The sequence below is a fragment of the Glycine max genome, chromosome 3 (genome assembly GCF_000004515.6).
Source record: "Glycine max cultivar Williams 82 chromosome 3, Glycine_max_v4.0, whole genome shotgun sequence".
Taxonomy (NCBI): Eukaryota; Viridiplantae; Streptophyta; class Magnoliopsida; order Fabales; family Fabaceae; genus Glycine; species Glycine max.
Window position 1 is genome coordinate 7,222,018 of NC_016090.4, and position 17,436 is coordinate 7,239,453.

Below are 17,436 nucleotides of genomic sequence, written 5' to 3' on the forward strand. Positions count from 1 at the left end.
AAGGCTGATTTAACATCCATGCGATGTATAATCCAACCTTTTTGTGCAGCAAGAGCTAACAACAACCTTATGGTATCCAACCTGGCAATCGGAGAAAAAGTTTCTGAGAAGTCTACCTCGAACATCTGCGCATATCCCTTCACAACAAGCCTCGCCTTATGTTTGTTTACAAAACCATCAGCATTAAGCTTGGTTCTATAAACCCATTTCACTCCAATGTCATTTTTATCTTTAGGTTTCTCCGTGAGCTCCCATGTTTGATGTTTTTCAATCATATCAAGCTCCTCCTTCATTGCATTTACCCACTTCGAATCAGTTGCAGCTTCATTGTAGTCTACAGGCTCCATTACAGCAACATTACATCTTTGATAAATATCAGAGAGAGATCTAGTTCCTCTAACTGGCTGGTCATCCACATCTTCTTCGCTCTCCTCCTGAACTTGAAGCTTCTCATTTTCCTTGCTCCATTTTTCTTCTTCAAAGAATAGCACATCTCTACTAACAATAACTTTATTACTTTGTGGCAAGAATATTCTATAGGCTTTTGATGTTGAGTTATAGCATACAAAGATTCCCGCTTCCGCCTTTTTGTCAAGTTTGTCTCTTTTAACCTGTGGAATATAAGAGAAACACAAGAAGCCAAAGACTTTCAAGTTCATCAATTTTTGTTTGAAACCATACCAAGCCTCAAATGGGGTCGATTTTGAAAGAGCTTTTGTTGGCAATCTATTCAGCAAAAAATAGAAGTGCTTGCAGCCTCTGCCCAGAATTTTTTTGGAAGATCTTTGTCATGAAGTAAACATCTCGCCATTTCCAAGATCGTTCTGTTTTTGCGCTCCACAACCCCATTTTGCTGTGGGGTATACGGTGCTGTCAATTGATGTTCTATCCCTGCATCTTCACAAAACTTGCTGAACTTATCAGACGTATATTTTGTACCATTATCAGATCTTAATATCTGCATTTTTCTTTCACTTTGATTTTCAACCCATGCTTTAAACTTGTAAAATATGCTGGCAACCTCATTTTTGTTTTTCATGAAATAAATCCAACACATTCTTGAAAAATAATCAATAAAAGCAATATAGTACTTACTACCATTCAGAGATGGGGTTTTCTGAGGTCCTCCGACATCCGTATGTACTAACTGTAGCTTGCTTGTTGCTCTCCAAGATTTGCCTTTTGGAAAAGGCAACCTCGTTTGTTTTCCATATTGACAAGCAACACATACAGGTGATTTCTCTTCTAATTCAAGCAGCCCTTGTACAAGGTCATTCTTCCTCAAATAGAGCAAAGCGCCATGATGAAAATGACCCATCCTTTTATGCCAAACCAGTGTGTTGTCTTCAACCTTGTGCTCAGCAAGCTGCTCTTCATCAATCAAATACAAGGCAAAGCTTTTGCCTTTCATTTGAACTCTGAATAATTCTTTATTATCTGAATCTTTAATCATGCAACTTTTATCTTCAAATAGAACTTTATAGCCTTTCTTTAGAAGTTGGCTGACACTCAACAAGTTTTGGTTAATTTCAGGCACGTATAGAACATCAGGAATTAATTTCAGACTTGTGCAACCTTCTATCACGATGGTTCCTTTGCCCTTCACTGCTATTTTTTCTTCGTTTCCAATTCTGACATTTGTGTTGTAGGTTGCATCAAGATCTTTGAATAATTCTTTATCGTAATTCATGTGGTTCGTGCAACCACTATCAATTAGCCAACTTTCTGTTGATCTTGCAGTAGCAAAGCAAGAAACAACAAAAAGTTCTTCTTCATCCACCTCTTCAACAACAGCTTGTACATTCTCTTGTTTTTGTGATGACTTGCAGATTTTCTCCACATGCCTTCATACTCTTCCTTCAAAAAATTCCAGATTTTGTGTGTCGTTTTCATCGTCATTATTCTGTTGAAAATGACTGGAGATACAACTGTGAACAAAATTGATTTGGCTTTGGACTTTCGAAGCCTCCTTTCTTTGTGACTTTTCATTTGGGCAACAATGGGATTATTTGGCAAAGGAGGAACTTCATAGTCCTCTTCTACTGCTTCCCATAGATCGTTAGCATCAAGATATGCTTCCATTTTGACAGCCCACATTTGATAGTTTAGTCCATCAAATACGGGTACAGAAATGGTAGTAAAGGAGGTTTCAGATTCCATCTTATGTGTGGTGGCTATTTGGTGGTTGTAGGTGTTTGTGGGTTATATCACAGATCCCCCGTAAGATACCTTATTGCTCTAGATACCAATTTGTAGGATTTAAAGTATAAGAGACAAGAGGATGAAAGGGGAATTGATAATTTAATTGAGCACATAAACAACAAATATTTATACTACAAATTAAAAATAGAAATGTAAACAAACTTGAGAGATATCTGCTAAGCTAATTAACTAAACCATGCATAAAATCCTCCTAAGAAATAGCATAGGAACATGTCTTTATTTAACTGATTTGACTCGTTCAACCACATGTTGTTGGAGTCACAAAATCCCAACAGTAAGCCTTTGTTGATAACTGTCACTCTGTCTTGATAATATACATTACCCATTTGTGCATGAAACCCCTTCTCTATAAACTTTGATTCAGTTTCTTGTTCAGCATACTTTATATATATTTCCTAGGTTGTGAAATATTTTCCTGGTAGTTTACTGCTAAAATTATTAAAAGCGATGTCCACAGTTTGAAGCATTTCCCTTATTGGTTTTCAAACATCTTAGGGAGCCTTGAAATTTGTTTTTCCACAAAACTAGGATACGAAGTGTGGATATTTTCTTCAAAAAGCATGGAAAGCCACCAATAATTTGATTTATTCCAAGGTCCAATACCTTTAACTTCAAGCAACACGAAAGAGAATTTGGAATTGGCCCAACTAATAGATTTCCATGAAGATTTAAAATCCATAAACTACACGAAGCTGGTATTGCATCAGGAATATGGCCTGTGAGATTGTTGTTCTTCAAGTTTAATACTTTAAGTGTGCCACTCATCCTCATTAAACATGAGATTATTGTTCCATAAATGTTATTCAAGGAAAGATCAAACACTTGGAGAGATGAAGCAATGTAGATGGAATTGGGGATGCTGCCATCCAAAGTATTGTTTGAAACAGAGAGAAAAGATGTCAGAGACAGGTAATTACCAATATCTTGTGTGATAAAAGAGCTAAATTTGATGCTTGAGAAATCCAAATAATTTTCTTGTTCAGGAAAAATAGGTAATTGCTTTTGAAGTTTGTTGTTGTGAAGGTCAAGGGTTAATAAAATGAAAGAAAGATTTTGCAAAATCAATGAACGGATTATGGGAAATATTAAGGGCTTGAAGATTATGTAGTAGCCAAATCCAATGGGGCACCGTTCCTTGAACCTTGTTAGCTGAAAGATCTAAAACAACTATTGCATACAAGTTTCTCAAGAAACCAAGAAAGGTTTTCAAGTTGCAGGAAAGGTCAAGCTCAGTTAAACTTTTAAGCTCAAGAAGCTTATTCAGTTGTACTGACCCATTAAACTGGTTTGAAGAAAAATGGAGGACAAAAAGTGTACTGAGTTGGAGGATAGATGTTGAAAAAGGCCCGAATAAATCATTGCTACTTAAATCGAGGCTGTATAATCAAGACACATTTATGATTTTGTCTAGTTTACTAAACTGATTTTTGAAAAGCTGAATTGATCGGATAGTAAAAAGGAATCTAGGAATCCTCCCAGATAGATTATTGTTACTTTTATCAAGGCTCTCTAGTCTAGACGATGTCAAATTCACCATTTCATCCAATTAACTAAACTCATTTTCTAAAAGTTGAATTGCTTGCAGTGTTGGGAGTGTAGAAAGGGATGAAGGAATCCTCCTAGTAAAAAAAAGTTATAACTCACGTCAATTTGGACAAGTTTTGTTAGGTTTGACAGTGAACTGAAAATTGTTTCGCTAAATCCACATTTAGAAAGATTCAATTCATATAATTTCCTCATGTTACCAATAAAGGATGGAATTTCTCCAGACAAGTTTGTGTTACTTACACTTAAGCTATAGAGAGATCTGCTGGATGGAAATTTAGGCAAGAAACCATGGAGATTGTTGCTCCAAGATGTGTCAATAACCGACAATGTTCCAATGTTGAAGATCTTAGGGGGTGTTTGGTTTGGTTGTTTTCTGTTTTCATTTTCACTGAAAACAGAAAATGGTGATGAAAATGTGTTTGGTTTGATTTCTGAAAACATTTTCAGTGAAAATGAAAACAGGAAACAACTAGAAAATGAAAACAATAAATTTTCGTTTTCAGTATTTTCAGTTGAGAACAGAAACCTCATTTTGTTTAAAATGAAATTGCGGTGACAATGAATGTAGTTTTAAGCAAATCTAAAAATACAAAAAGACAATAAGTCAATATATCATAAATTTTCAGTATTTTTATTTCATGAAAACAGAAAACAAGAAATCAAACCAAACATGTTTTCAGAATTCAAATCTTTTGAAAATGAAAACAGTTTTCAGAAAATGAAAACAGGAACTGAAAACAGAAAATGAAAATGCAAACCAAACACACCCTTATGTGAAAATGTTCCAGTCGACACACAATTATTAAGACTTAGGATGGTGATATTTTTGAAATGGAAAAATGTTTCTGGCTCTGGGGATAATAATATTTGTTTCCATCAAGAACAATGACTGATAGATTCTCAAGTCTTGTCAGGGAAGGATTTAGGGGTCTTGACAGACCGCGCCATGGCATGCTCAGTTCTTGCAGGTCACGCAGTGGCATCAGTACACTGCATCATTCATCTTCTAGAACTAATATATATACTTACACCGTCCAAACACAGCTGCCTAATATTGGTGAGATTTTGGCCAAAAGAGGGCCAAGTTCAATGTGGGCTTTCACTAGGAGACCTAGAAAAGTAAGTTTAAAAACTTATAGCTTCTTAGAATGGAAGTGACGAGACATGCTTCATTTTCATTGTATAGATAGTTAGTATTGTGACAACTTCAATTACAAGTACAAGTTTAAAGGTAGGAAAACTTAAATAAAAATGGTAATTCTTCAAAAGATATAGTTAGAAACACTCAATTAATTTATAAGAAAAAGTTTCACTTCAATTTTGGCTTTCACCACTCGATATTTGTGGAAACATAGAAATTTCACTTTTATGCTTTCCTAGTTATTTGGTGTAATTATATTTTACTACTATTAACTTTTCATTTTTGTTAGCTGTTTTGTTCTTGTAAATAAATTTGTGTGCTTAATATCATTTTTGTTTGCATATTTACAAAAAAATTAACGCATGCAAATAACAACATGAAATTATAGACTTTACCGTAGAAAGTTTGTCAACTAGTAAAGATCTCTTTGACATCGTAACACTCATAACTACCAAATATAATGACATACTCATCCCACCACTGACCAAGTTTCTTAAGCAATTATTACGCACTATATGCCAAGCGTCTTCACCTTTATCAAGTAAGAGTGCAACTAGAAGATATCCACAATGGTCATCGGCCTTAACATCAACAATGTCCAAAATATATGGGTGAAGGTTCACATGAAATTGATCTAACGTGGAAATATTTCTTTTGTGAATCTTTGTCAAATTAACTTTTTGACCCGATGCCTTGGATGGCTTCCAACTCAATGAGTTGTCATTCATATTCATAGAATGTAATACATCAACATGTTCAAAGTATGAAGGATCACAATTAGTTGACCTTTCCAATTTACTTACTTGTCCTTTTTGTGATCCCATATTTTTTTACCTTATTAAATGGTGAACACATGGAAGTCATGTTAGGATATGCTATTTCACAAAATTTACCTTTTGTAGTAACTTTCCCAGCTATGTCAACCTTTGCAAAGCATTTTAATATAACATCAAACTCTTGTTGCACGAACATATATGCATAGGCCTCGTTTGAACCCATATATGCAAAGCTTAATCAAGTCGGTTCTTGTGTTTGACAAGAGCTTATTTAACAAATGTCAATTAAGTCGTGTATCTAATTGAAGCATCTTACCATATTTGAAAAGGACAAAACTTAAATACAGTTCTTTGAGTATTTTGAGTTGTTCTCTTATCAGAATTAAAGTTATTTTCCTAATAAGTGACTATGTTGATTTTTAATATATATGTGGTCCAATAAATCATTCTTCCAATGGAGGTAAAAAATACTTCATTACTTTCACAGATGATTTTTCTAGAAAAACTGGATCTATTTTTTGCAGGAAAAATCTGAAGCTCTCTCTTCATTTAAAAGCTTTAAAGCTCGAGTTGAAACAGAATCCGAAAAGACTATTAAGTCTCTTCAAACAGAGCATGGTGGAGAGTATTGCTCAAATGAATTTTCTACTTTCTGTGTAAATCATGTTATTCGGAAGGAGTTGACAACAACATATACACCACAACAAAATGGTGTCTCAGAGATGAAAAATAGAACCATTCTCAACATGGTACGGTGCCTCTTAACTAAGAGTGACATTTCAAAATAATTTTGGCCTAAAGCTGTTAATTGGAGTGTACACATTCTAAATAGAAGTCCTACATTTTCTGGAAAAATATGACACCAGAGGAGGCATGGAGCGAAAGAAAACCAACAGCGGACCACTTAAGGATATTTGGATGCATTGCTTATGCCCATAATCTAGATAAGAAAAGATAAAACCTTGATGATAAAGGTGAAAAATGTACCTTTCTTGGTGTTAGTGATCAGTCAAAAGCGTATAAATTGTATAATCCTACCACTAAAAAGAACATTATTAGTCGTGATGTTGTTTTTGATGAAGAAAGCTTTTGAAAATAACGTAGATGAAACAAAGCAAATTCTTGCAAACTTTGATGAAGATAATGAAGATGAAGAGTTGCAGACAAGGGAGCTAGAAGAACAACATATTCCAGCAATCACAGTTGAAGATGAAAGACCTCAATGAGCAAGAAGAAGGCCTGCATGGATGTCTGATTATGAAGTAACAGAAATTGAAGACCCAATTACTCATTTTGCTTTGTTTTCAGATTGTGACCCTACAACCTTTGAAAGTGTTGTCAAAGAAGAAAAATGGAGAAAAACGATGGATGATGAAATTGATTCCATTGAAAGAAATAATACTTGAGAGTTGTGTGATCTTCGAATGGACATAATGCCATAGGAGTGAAATGGGTTTTCAAAACAAAACTGAAAGAAAATGGTGAAGTGGATAAATATGAGGCATGCTTGGTGGCCAAGGGTTACAAGCAACAGTATGGGGTTGATTACACAAAAGTGTTTTCACCAGTTGGAAGACATGATACAATCCGGTTAGTAGTTGCACTAGCAGCACAAAATGCATGGCCTATATTTCAACTAGATGTAAAGTCAGCATTCTTACATGGTTATTTAGAGGAACAGGTATTTATTGATCAACCACCTGGTTATGTGAAAATTGGAAATGAGCACAAAGTTTACAGATTAAAAAAGGCTCTTTATGGACTAAAACAAGCCCCTCGATCTTGCTGTAGTCGCATTGAGTCTTATTTCATAAAAGCTGGTTTTACAAAATGCCCCTATGAGCATTCATTGTTTATTAAATTTGATGAAAAAGGAAAAATGCTCATAGTATGCTTATATGTTGATGATCTTATATTTACTGGAAATTTTTCTCTTATGTTTGATGAATTCAAGAAGTCTATGATGAATGAGCTTGAAATGACTGATCTTGGCATGATGCATTACTTTCTGGGTATAGAAATAGTGCAATCAGATATTGTAATTTTTCTTTCTCAAAAGAAATATGTGAGAGATATTTTGGACAAATTTCATATGCATGATTGCAATTCTGTAAACACTCTAGTTGAGTGTGGTTTGAAGTTGCACAAAGATCCTAAAGGGAAGAAAATAAACAATACACTTTATAAATAGATTGTGGAAAGCTTAATGTATCTAACTGCAACTAGGCCTGATATAAAGTATTTTGTAAATTTGATTAGCAGGTACATGGAGAATCCTACAAAAATGCATTTTCTTGTTGCTAAAAGAATCCTTCGCTACTTGCAAGGAACAAGAGAATTTGAATTGTTTTATAGAAGAGGTGAAAAGTTTAATCTATTGGGATTCACTGATAGTGATTATGCTGGAGATTCAGATGATAGAAAACGTACTTTTGGCTATGTTTTTATGATGGGGTCAACAACGATCTGTTGGTCATCACGGAAGCAGCCTATTATCACTTTATCCATAACAAAAGCAGAATTTGTAGCAGCTTCAACATGTGCTTGCCAAGAAATTTGGCTAAGGAATATTCTTGAAGAAGTTCACTTCAAGCAACAAGGTCCAACTCTCATCTATTGTGATAATAGTTCCACCATAAAGTTGTCAAAGAATCCTATTATGCATGGAAGAAGCAAGCACATAGATGTGAGATTTCATTTTTTAAGGGACCTATCAAATGAAGGAATTATTGATCTTATCTACTGCAAGAGTGAAGAGCAAATTGATGACATCATGACCAAACCATTGAAGTTGTCTGCATTTCAGAAGCTAAGGAATTTGCTTGGAGTTTGCATGCTTAATGAATCTCATTAAACTGATAGTTTGCAAACTTTCAGTTTAAGGGAGGGTTTGTTGGCTTTTTATATTCTATAACCTTTGTAATCGCTCTTTTAATGGCTAATAATCATATTTATTATTAGAATATATGTTACAACTATTGGGTTTCTCTCTTTTATAATAATTTGATATAATGTTTGCCTATAAAAGGCCTCATATTATTCGGAATAAAATTATCCACTCTTCATATCTCTACTTTTTCTTTATTCTACAGATTTGTCTTACCAGGCAAAAATTCTAAAGGATTGTGAAGCTCTTACGAACAGAGGGAGAAATATTCCTTTAGTTTCACAAAGAGGAAAGGGAATTTAGTGGCTGATAAATTAGCTATGTTAGCTTTTAATTTTGTTGAAACGTACTGGCTCAAGGACACTCCTCACCAGATTTTGGCTCTTTTAGAATCAGATGTTATTACCTTTGGCAACCTTACTTTAGTTCAATAATAGGAAATATTTATTTAACCTAAAATTTTTTTATATTGTTTTATAAACACTAAATTTCCATAATTAGTCTTACTCTGCTAATCTGTCATGCATATTAACTCTCTTTCCATCTTCTAAATATGTCCCTTTTTATAAAATGCTTTAAACGTGACCTCTGAATAATAAAAGTAACAAGGAAAAAAATTAGAAATGACGGTTGATTAATTTGGTTGATAGCCAATTTAAAATTTGTACAATTACGGTACTATCTCGTACATAAACATTTGAAGTATTAAAAAATGTTGAGTGTTAGATGAAGAAATGTGAGAAGGCAGAAGTGTTTCATTACCTGGAATTTAGGACTACAATCCCTGAGATACTAGCAGCCTCACGAAGTGCCTCTGCCCAACGTTTCACGAAGATTTTTATCTCTTTAGCAGCAATCTTCACTTTTCCCCTTCATACATGTTATGAATTTCATAGATGTTACTTTTTAAGAGACAATTAAAACGATTAAAGAATAACAAATGGATAATTCATACAAAGTTGCTCTATACAGTGGACTATCTAAATCGACTATAGCAGGTTATAGCAAACAAATAAATCCGTTGAACCAGTAACAAACTAATATATGTGTAATATCCCCCCTCGTGCCGCGGGTTGGAAAAGAGCAATCAATCCCAGCTTGAAAACAAATTTCTAAAAATGCTTGGGATGTAAACTTTTGGTGTAGAGGTCTTCAGTTTGGTCAGTGGTGTATAAGGGTAGCAGTGGCATTAATCCAGCCATACATTTCTCACGGATAACATGAAAATAATCTCGAGATGCTTGGTCCTCTCTTGAAAATGGGTTTGGTTGCGATGTGCAAGGCACTTTGATTATTGCATCAGATCACCGATTGTTTGGAAAAGTGATGGAGAGATCTTGAAGAAGAAAAAGCAACAATTGCAGCTCACAAGTAGCTGAGCTAAGGCTCAATATTCTGCCTTGGATGAGGACTTTGCCACTGTTGGCTGCTTCTTGGATTTCCAACAAACCAGTGACCGAGTCTCCCAAAAAGAAAACATAGCCAGTCATAGAATGATTAGTATCGATACTTCCACCTCAATCTGTGTCACTAAAATCAGGGAGTTGTATTATACATGACACGGGAAATTAAGAAAAGTCCTTTCACTAGGATTCCCTTTCAAATACCAAAGTATGCTCGGGCTGCATGATAATGACTCACTGTTGGGAGGGCTGAAAATTGACTAAGTTGTTGGTCAGCATGGGATATATCTGGGCGTGTGAAAGTTAGGTATAGGAGGCGACATTTTGGCAAAGTCTCAAGGTAGGTTTAGAAGGGGTGCTTGCAGGTTTGGCATTGAGAACACCAGAATCAATTAAGAGATCGAGACAATATTGGCCTTGGCATAAAGAGACACCTCTTGGTGAGTGAGAAACTTCAAAACCAAGAAAGAACTTAAGAATGCCCAAATTGATTATCTAAAATCTGCTTGAACGAAGTTATATCCATAGAATTTCCAACAATGACTATGTCATCTACATACACGAGTAGTAAGGGAATCAAGTGTGTGAAGGATAAAAAGGGAGTGATCAACTATAGAATGTTGAAATCCAAGTTGGAGAAGCAAGAAATTCAACTTCTCATACCATTTGCGGCTAGCTAGTTTATGTCCATAGTGTTACTTAACAAGCTTGCAAACCTTATTCTTTCCTGACACATGAGGCAATTGCACATACACATCTTCTTTTAGATCCCCATGGAGAAATGCGTTATTGACATCCAATTGGTGAATGAACCAGTTGTTGATAGATGCCAAAGCCAAAAGGTCAAACTCGGATTATGGTTGACTTTGCCATTGGAGAGAAAGTATTAAAGTAATCACACCCTTAATTTGGTTGTAATTAACCTTTGGCCACCAACCGAGCCTTGAACCTAGCTCTCAATAGATCCATCCATTTTCCTCTTAATTTTGTACACCTATTGGTGGTAAATGGGCACAACATTGGCAGGGACAGATCCAGGAATGCATTAAAGGGGGTGGGGGTTCAATTTTTTTTACATAATTATTTAACTTTTAATAAACAATTAACTGATAAATAAAAGGCTTAAATATGTTTTTGGTCCCTGATAAATACCTGTTTTTTGCATTTGGTCCTTAATAAATTTTTCCTTCGGATCAAGTCCTTAATATTTGAAAAATTTTGTTTCAAGTCCCTACCGTTAGTCCGAAATCGTTATCTGCATATGTGGTCGTTAATTGACCATGCAAGCATGCCATGCATGGAATCACGTGTGATTTTTGTCTGATTGGGATTACACGTGGAAAAAAAAAGTAAAAAAATGACATCGTTTTGTATGTTAAATTTTTTTTTCTTTCTTTTCCCAATCAGCTACCCCTTTCTCTGTTGACCCTAAACCTTAATATGCTCATACTCATTGCCACCCTTTTGGTCCTCTTCACCTTCACAACCGCTTCTGCCATCACAATCGCCACTGGCCACAAAAACTTTCACTATGACACAACCACCACCGCAATAATATGCAAACGCCCCAAACCCCAACAACTTCCAATATCAATCAGAGCGACAATCTGCAAATATTCCGTTCAAAATGCTTGCCTCATCCTGGACTGAAATTGGTTGATTCAGATCACTCTCTGACTAGAATAATTTGATTGCTTTCCTAAGAGTGTTCACAAAGTAGTATTTGGATTGTTGAGCCAATCACTATTGATATACTTGATCATTAGAGCTACTTTTTCCCATACTAATTTCCTTAGCCAACAACTTCTGTTGAACAAAGTGGCAATCAAATTCTATGTGTTTGGTTCTTTCATGGAATATTGGATTAAGAGCAATATGAAGTTCTGCCTGATTATCACAATGTAGTTGCATATGCTAAACTTCACAAAATTTAAGTTCTTTGAGGAGTTTTTTGACCCACATCAGTTCAGAAGTGGCTGAAGCCATGACCCTATATTGAGCTTCTGCACTTCATTTTGTTTCTTTTCAAAGAGATCATATTTCCTCCTATGAATACATAGTATCTAGTAGTAGAGCGCCAGTCTGTAGGATAGCTTGCCTAGTCAACATCACAATAAATATGTCTTTCATTTGTTGCTTCTATGATTTCAATTGAAACATTGTCCTCAAGTTGAATGGTTACTAAAATTGTAGCACATAATGAACAAGATATATGCAGGGCAATTTGCACTGAGCTGAAATCGGTTGTACCCTCTTGAGGTGCCTCTTGACGGTAATGGGATAATAGGTCCCTCCCTTAACCTGTTTATATATAGCAGTGGCTCATAAGTTGATGATAGCAGGGGTCATTGCCAACAACATAAGCCTTGGCAATTAGGCAAATTGTGCTTTCAGTATAAATTATATAGTGATAAATTATATAGTCAAGGGCAAACTTAATTCAATGGCCAATGGCAACATAAATTATACAGTCATGCCCTACCAAAGTAGTCATCTCTACACATAGACTGTTGGTGCCTGAAAACATTGCAAAATCTGATGATAAGGGTATTCCTCATCGCACTTTTCCTGTGATGCATATGAAATACTCTTCCTTTCAGCCTCAGCTACTGTTAGTTTTGCTCCAAAACACTCATTTTCTTTTGTTATTAATAACATCTTTTATAGATCAGATAAATGATTAAAGATATAATTTTTATATCAAGCTGGTTAAAAAATAAACTTGTAACTTGAGTCGCATAGCATCTCAAATTAAAGAAAAAAATAATGAAAGTGGAAAACACACACACACACACACACACACTGTTCTTCAAGAAGCCTCAGTTCACCCTCAATTGCAACCTTTGCAGAATCTGCCATCTCTGCATTCCTTAGAGCCATATCAGTTGCAGCTTTTATTTCCTCAATTGCTTTAAGGTTTTCCTCCACCTTTCTGTCCCCTTCATTCCTCCTTTTGTTGATTGGTTGAACCTGACCCATTGCCATTGTTTTTGTTCTGTCAATCATGTCTTCATCTTCATCTCCTCAATGGCTCTTTGTTCTGATGCTTTTGCACCCTCAGCTTGCTTTAGGTAAAGCTCTAGTTTCTTCTCTAGTTCTTTTGCCACTGCTTTGGATTTTTCAGCTTCTTGCTTCAGCTCTTGTGTTTTGGATCTCATTGCTTCCTCTTCCCTTCTTACGGTTTCTGTCTCAAATGAAAGTTGCTTGATCTTCAATTCTATCTCAATAATTTTATCAGATTCTTTTCCTAAAGTGTTTTTGTGGCTTCTTTGATCTCCAAAGTTATTTGTCTCACTGAATCCATCTTAGAAGCATGTGCTTGTTTCATTTGCTGTTGGAGAACCTGAATCTCTTCACTTGCTGCTTTCCTAAAGTCAAGAGCTCTTTGGCCAGATATCAGTTGAAGAAGAAGAATTCCAAACCCAAACACATATGTTTTCTCAGAAGATTGGCCTGTAGAGAGATACTCTGAGGCTGTGTGCCCCACAGTGCCTCTCAGTGGTGTTGTCACATGTGAATCCCTATGGTCTAATAGCTTTGCCAACCAAAAATCTCCCACCACAACCTCACAATAATCATCAAGCAATATATTTGTTGCCTTCACATCCCTATGAATAATCTATGGATCACACTGTTCATGCAAATATAGTGTCATACCCTAATTTCATCCGGGAACTATTGTTTGATGGCATGCAACCTTTGTTGACCGCTTCGAGGTACTTGGCACCCTTTGTTGCACAATACGTGAAGTTTCGAGACATGGCGGAAATCAAAAGGAAGCATTGTTACGCAATCCGTGAAATTCCATAACATGCGGGAAATCAAAAGGAAGTATTGTTACGCAATCCGTGAGTTTCCGTAGCATTCCGAAAGCTAAAAAAGGAGTAATTACATGATCCGTAAGGTTCCGTAACCTTACAGAAAGAAAACAAGTATCGTTACGAAATTCGTAAAGTTTCGTAACGTTATGGAAAAAGAATCACCAAAAAAAGAAAAGGGGTGTATTTAGTAAAAAAAGGGTGCAAATAGCAACCAGGCCCACTTGGGCCTTCCAGATTGTTCCTTTAGAAGGCGGTTGCTTCTGGGGGAAGCAACCTGGCTCGCCTGGGCGAGCTGGGTGGCAAGCTCCTCCCCTACTTTCCTATAAATAGAGGGAGGAGTGAAGAAGAAAAGGGGTCAGCCCTCTTGGCACTTCGTAATTACTTAAAATTAGTGAGGAAAATTGTTTCCGTGAAGAAAATCCAAGCCGGGGCGCTTCTGTAACATTTCCGTGGGAGATTTCGCGAAGATTTTCAACCGTTCTTTGTCGTTCGTCGTTCGTTCTTCGTCGTTCTTCGGTCTTCAACCGGTAAGTTCCCGAAATCGAACTTTTCAATTCATTCTATGTACCCTTGGTGGTCCCCATTTGTTTCGCGTACTTTTATTTTCGTTTCATTTACTTTCCGTACCCCCATTTGACGTGCTTCAGTCATTTACTTAAGTCATTTTCTCGCCTAATCAAAAAATAAAATAAATTTTCACTGATCATTTGATTTCTAATATCCGTTAATTTCTGTTAAAATGAAATCTGACCGTTTGGTCATGCCGTTACCACGTTGGAAACCAAAAAGAGGTAAAATAATAATATAATAATAAAAAAATATCTTTTAGTAAAAATAAACCAAAAAAAACAATCGGACGTTTCTCTTTGGGATTTCTCTTTCTTAATTGAATTGACTAATAACTAAAGTGAAACTAAGGCTAAAATCAACTCGCAAAGTCAAGCTCGTCCGCAAAAAAAAATAAAAAGGATTTTAAGGTTCAATACCTCAGTTTTTTCTTACCAAGTAAAAATGGATCATTTTTAAGGTCCAACGCCTTAAAATGACCACGTTCCAAGTAAAAAGAATCGCTTGATTCGCCCATTAGAAAGAACTACGTAGGTCTGATTTCCTCTTCGATGGAGGGTACGTAGGAGCAAGAGCCCCGCTTTTTTCGACCTCAAAAATAAAAAAGAAATAAAAGTTTAGGTACACAATTTCACACAATTCTAAAATTAAGGTTGTTGTCCTTTGGGACAAACGTGAGAGGTGCTAATACCTTCCTCAAACGTAAATACAACTCCCGAATCTGGAATATTCTTCATGACCGGTTTCCTTCAGTTTTTCCAACGTTTTCCACAAATAAACGTTGGTGGCGACTCCGCGCATTTTCCTCCTTTGGAAGGCGCACCCGTGAGCCTCGCCTCGCTCGCCCACAAAAGGGTAGGTTGCGACAGTTGCCGACTCCACTGGGGATTGTTTTTTGTGAGTTAGGCCTATTTTAGGAAAGTGTGGAATTGTGAAACTTTGTGTGTGCATTTTTTGAACTGTGTAAATATAATAAATGCTGTCTTTTCCTCATTTTTACACTGCATTCTAAGCACCCACGGGTTTGAATAAAAAAAGGGCCTTATACCCGGGTCCATGGGAATCTAAGGAGTGGAGGTGAATCTATGGTCATGCTAGGTCTCCGACTTGCTTGATAATAGTGAAACCTCGTCTAGAGCTTTCTCTCTTTATAATGTGTTGTCGCAGGTATTCCATACCGCCGCAATATTATTATCTTGAGTGATGATACCGCTAGAAAACAGCCATGTGAGATATGGATCGTTGGGAGTAGTTATTAGAGACCCTTAGATATTATCCTATAGGTCTCCAAATAGGGGCATAGAGCAAACACGCTCTGTGCCATTTGTTCTCATGCATTCTTCTGCGAATAGCACATAAATTATAGTTTTGCTGTATAGCTAGTGATATTTTGTCTCTTTAGAGTAACGCGTCACTTTTTAATGCATACGTTGGGGCGCCGCAATGCCTAGAACATAGTATTAAAAAGATGGACCTTTTTCGGTCTCGTATATGTAAATTACCACTTTTTTTTTCTTTTCGTTTCATGCATGCGCATTGCATCACTCATATCGGAGCCTTGATTCACCCCTTTTTTAGGTAAATGGTGGGGACAAATCAAAACGAAAAAAGGTTCTATCAAGTCAAGATTAAGGGCCTAGATGTCACCAGCCTTAAGGAGTTGGGACGATTGATGGGACCCCTCCAAAGGCAAGCCTTCCGCAAAGTGTACGGAAAGATTTTAGATTTAACCACAGTGGAGGTATTTACGGAAGCCGTTGTATCCCTCACCCAATACTATGACCAGCCATTGAGATGCTTCACGTTGGGGGACTTCCAAATAGTACCGACTGTTGAAGAATTTGAGGAGATATTAGGATGCCCTCTTGGGGGAAGAAAACCGTATCTTTTCTCCGGGTTTCTTCCCTCCTTGAGCAAGATTGCAGCTGTGGTCGGAGATTCGGCGAGAGAGTTGGATCGTATGAAGCAAACTCGAAACGGCGTAGTGGGCCTACCGCGGAAATACTTGGAAGGCAAGGCAAGGGATATAGCGAGTCAAGAAGAGTGGGTCCCATTTGCGGATATACTAGCTTTGCTAATCTTTGGGGTTGTCCTCTTTCCAAACATGGACAATTTGGTGGACCTAGCCGCAATTGACGCTTTCCTTGCATATCACCATAGCAAGGAGAGCCCGGTGGTAGCTATCTTAGCAGACTTATTTGATACATTTGACCGAAGGTTCGAGAAGAACAACGTACGGATTGTCTGCTGTTTACCCACTCTTTGTGTGTGGTTGGTTTCGCACCTATTCCAACAAGACATAAGGCACCCGTGTCCGCTTCAAAGTTATCGCTCGTGCGTTGAAAAGAGAAAAGTAGATTGGGACCAATACTTGGCTGGTATAGGAGGCAGCACAATCAACTGGTTTCCTTGATGGAAGGAAGGAAAGGAAGGAGTTCTCTTCTCATGTGGGGACTACCCAAACGTTCCGTTGATAGGGACGAGGGGTTGTATTAACTATAATCCCACACTTGCTATAAGACAGTTAGGGTACCCCATGAGGGGAGCACCGACGGAAGAAAGCCTCTCGCCTTTCCTTGTGAGAGATTTCGGCGTGCAAAATCTCAAGATTGTACAAAGAGTCCACAAGGCGTGGGAAAGCCCGTTAAGGAAAGATAAAGAACTTAGGGGTATCCGTAATGGCATCATCGGTGGTTATCATGAATGGCTAAGAGTTCATACACGAGGGTTAGATTGGATCTCCAAGTTAAAAATTATCAACGAGGAGAACTTCGAAGCTTCGGAAGAGGATGAAGAAGTCCAAGCTCTAAAATCAGAGCTAGGAAAGGCAAGACTCGCCAAAGAAAAATTCAAGTCAGCCTCTACAAACATCTGGAAAGAGTGTGCCGAGTTACGAGAGGAAAATACGGCTACCGCAAGAGCCCTCGAACGAGAAATAAAGAGGGCTCGCAAGGAAGAGCATGGCCGAGATAAATTCCAAGGAGCTTTATGGGGCAGCAACAATGAGCTCAAGCTCTGGAGAGAGGAAAGAGACCAGTCACGAGTACATGGCATGATCTTAAAGGAGGAG

The 17,436-nt window shown here is 37.0% G+C and overlaps 1 protein-coding gene across 1 annotated transcript in view; it reads right to left on the reverse strand.

The window, feature by feature from the left end:
* LOC100803439 (disease resistance protein RPV1) overlaps positions 1–12,963 on the reverse strand; it is a 32,443-nt gene extending 19,480 nt beyond the window's left edge. Inside the window, 2 exon segments of the mRNA XM_026127989.2 lie at positions 9,338–9,445; positions 12,782–12,963. Coding sequence (XP_025983774.2) covers positions 9,338–9,445; positions 12,782–12,963 — 290 coding nt within the window.
* Positions 12,964–17,436: the final 4,473 nt, after the last annotated feature.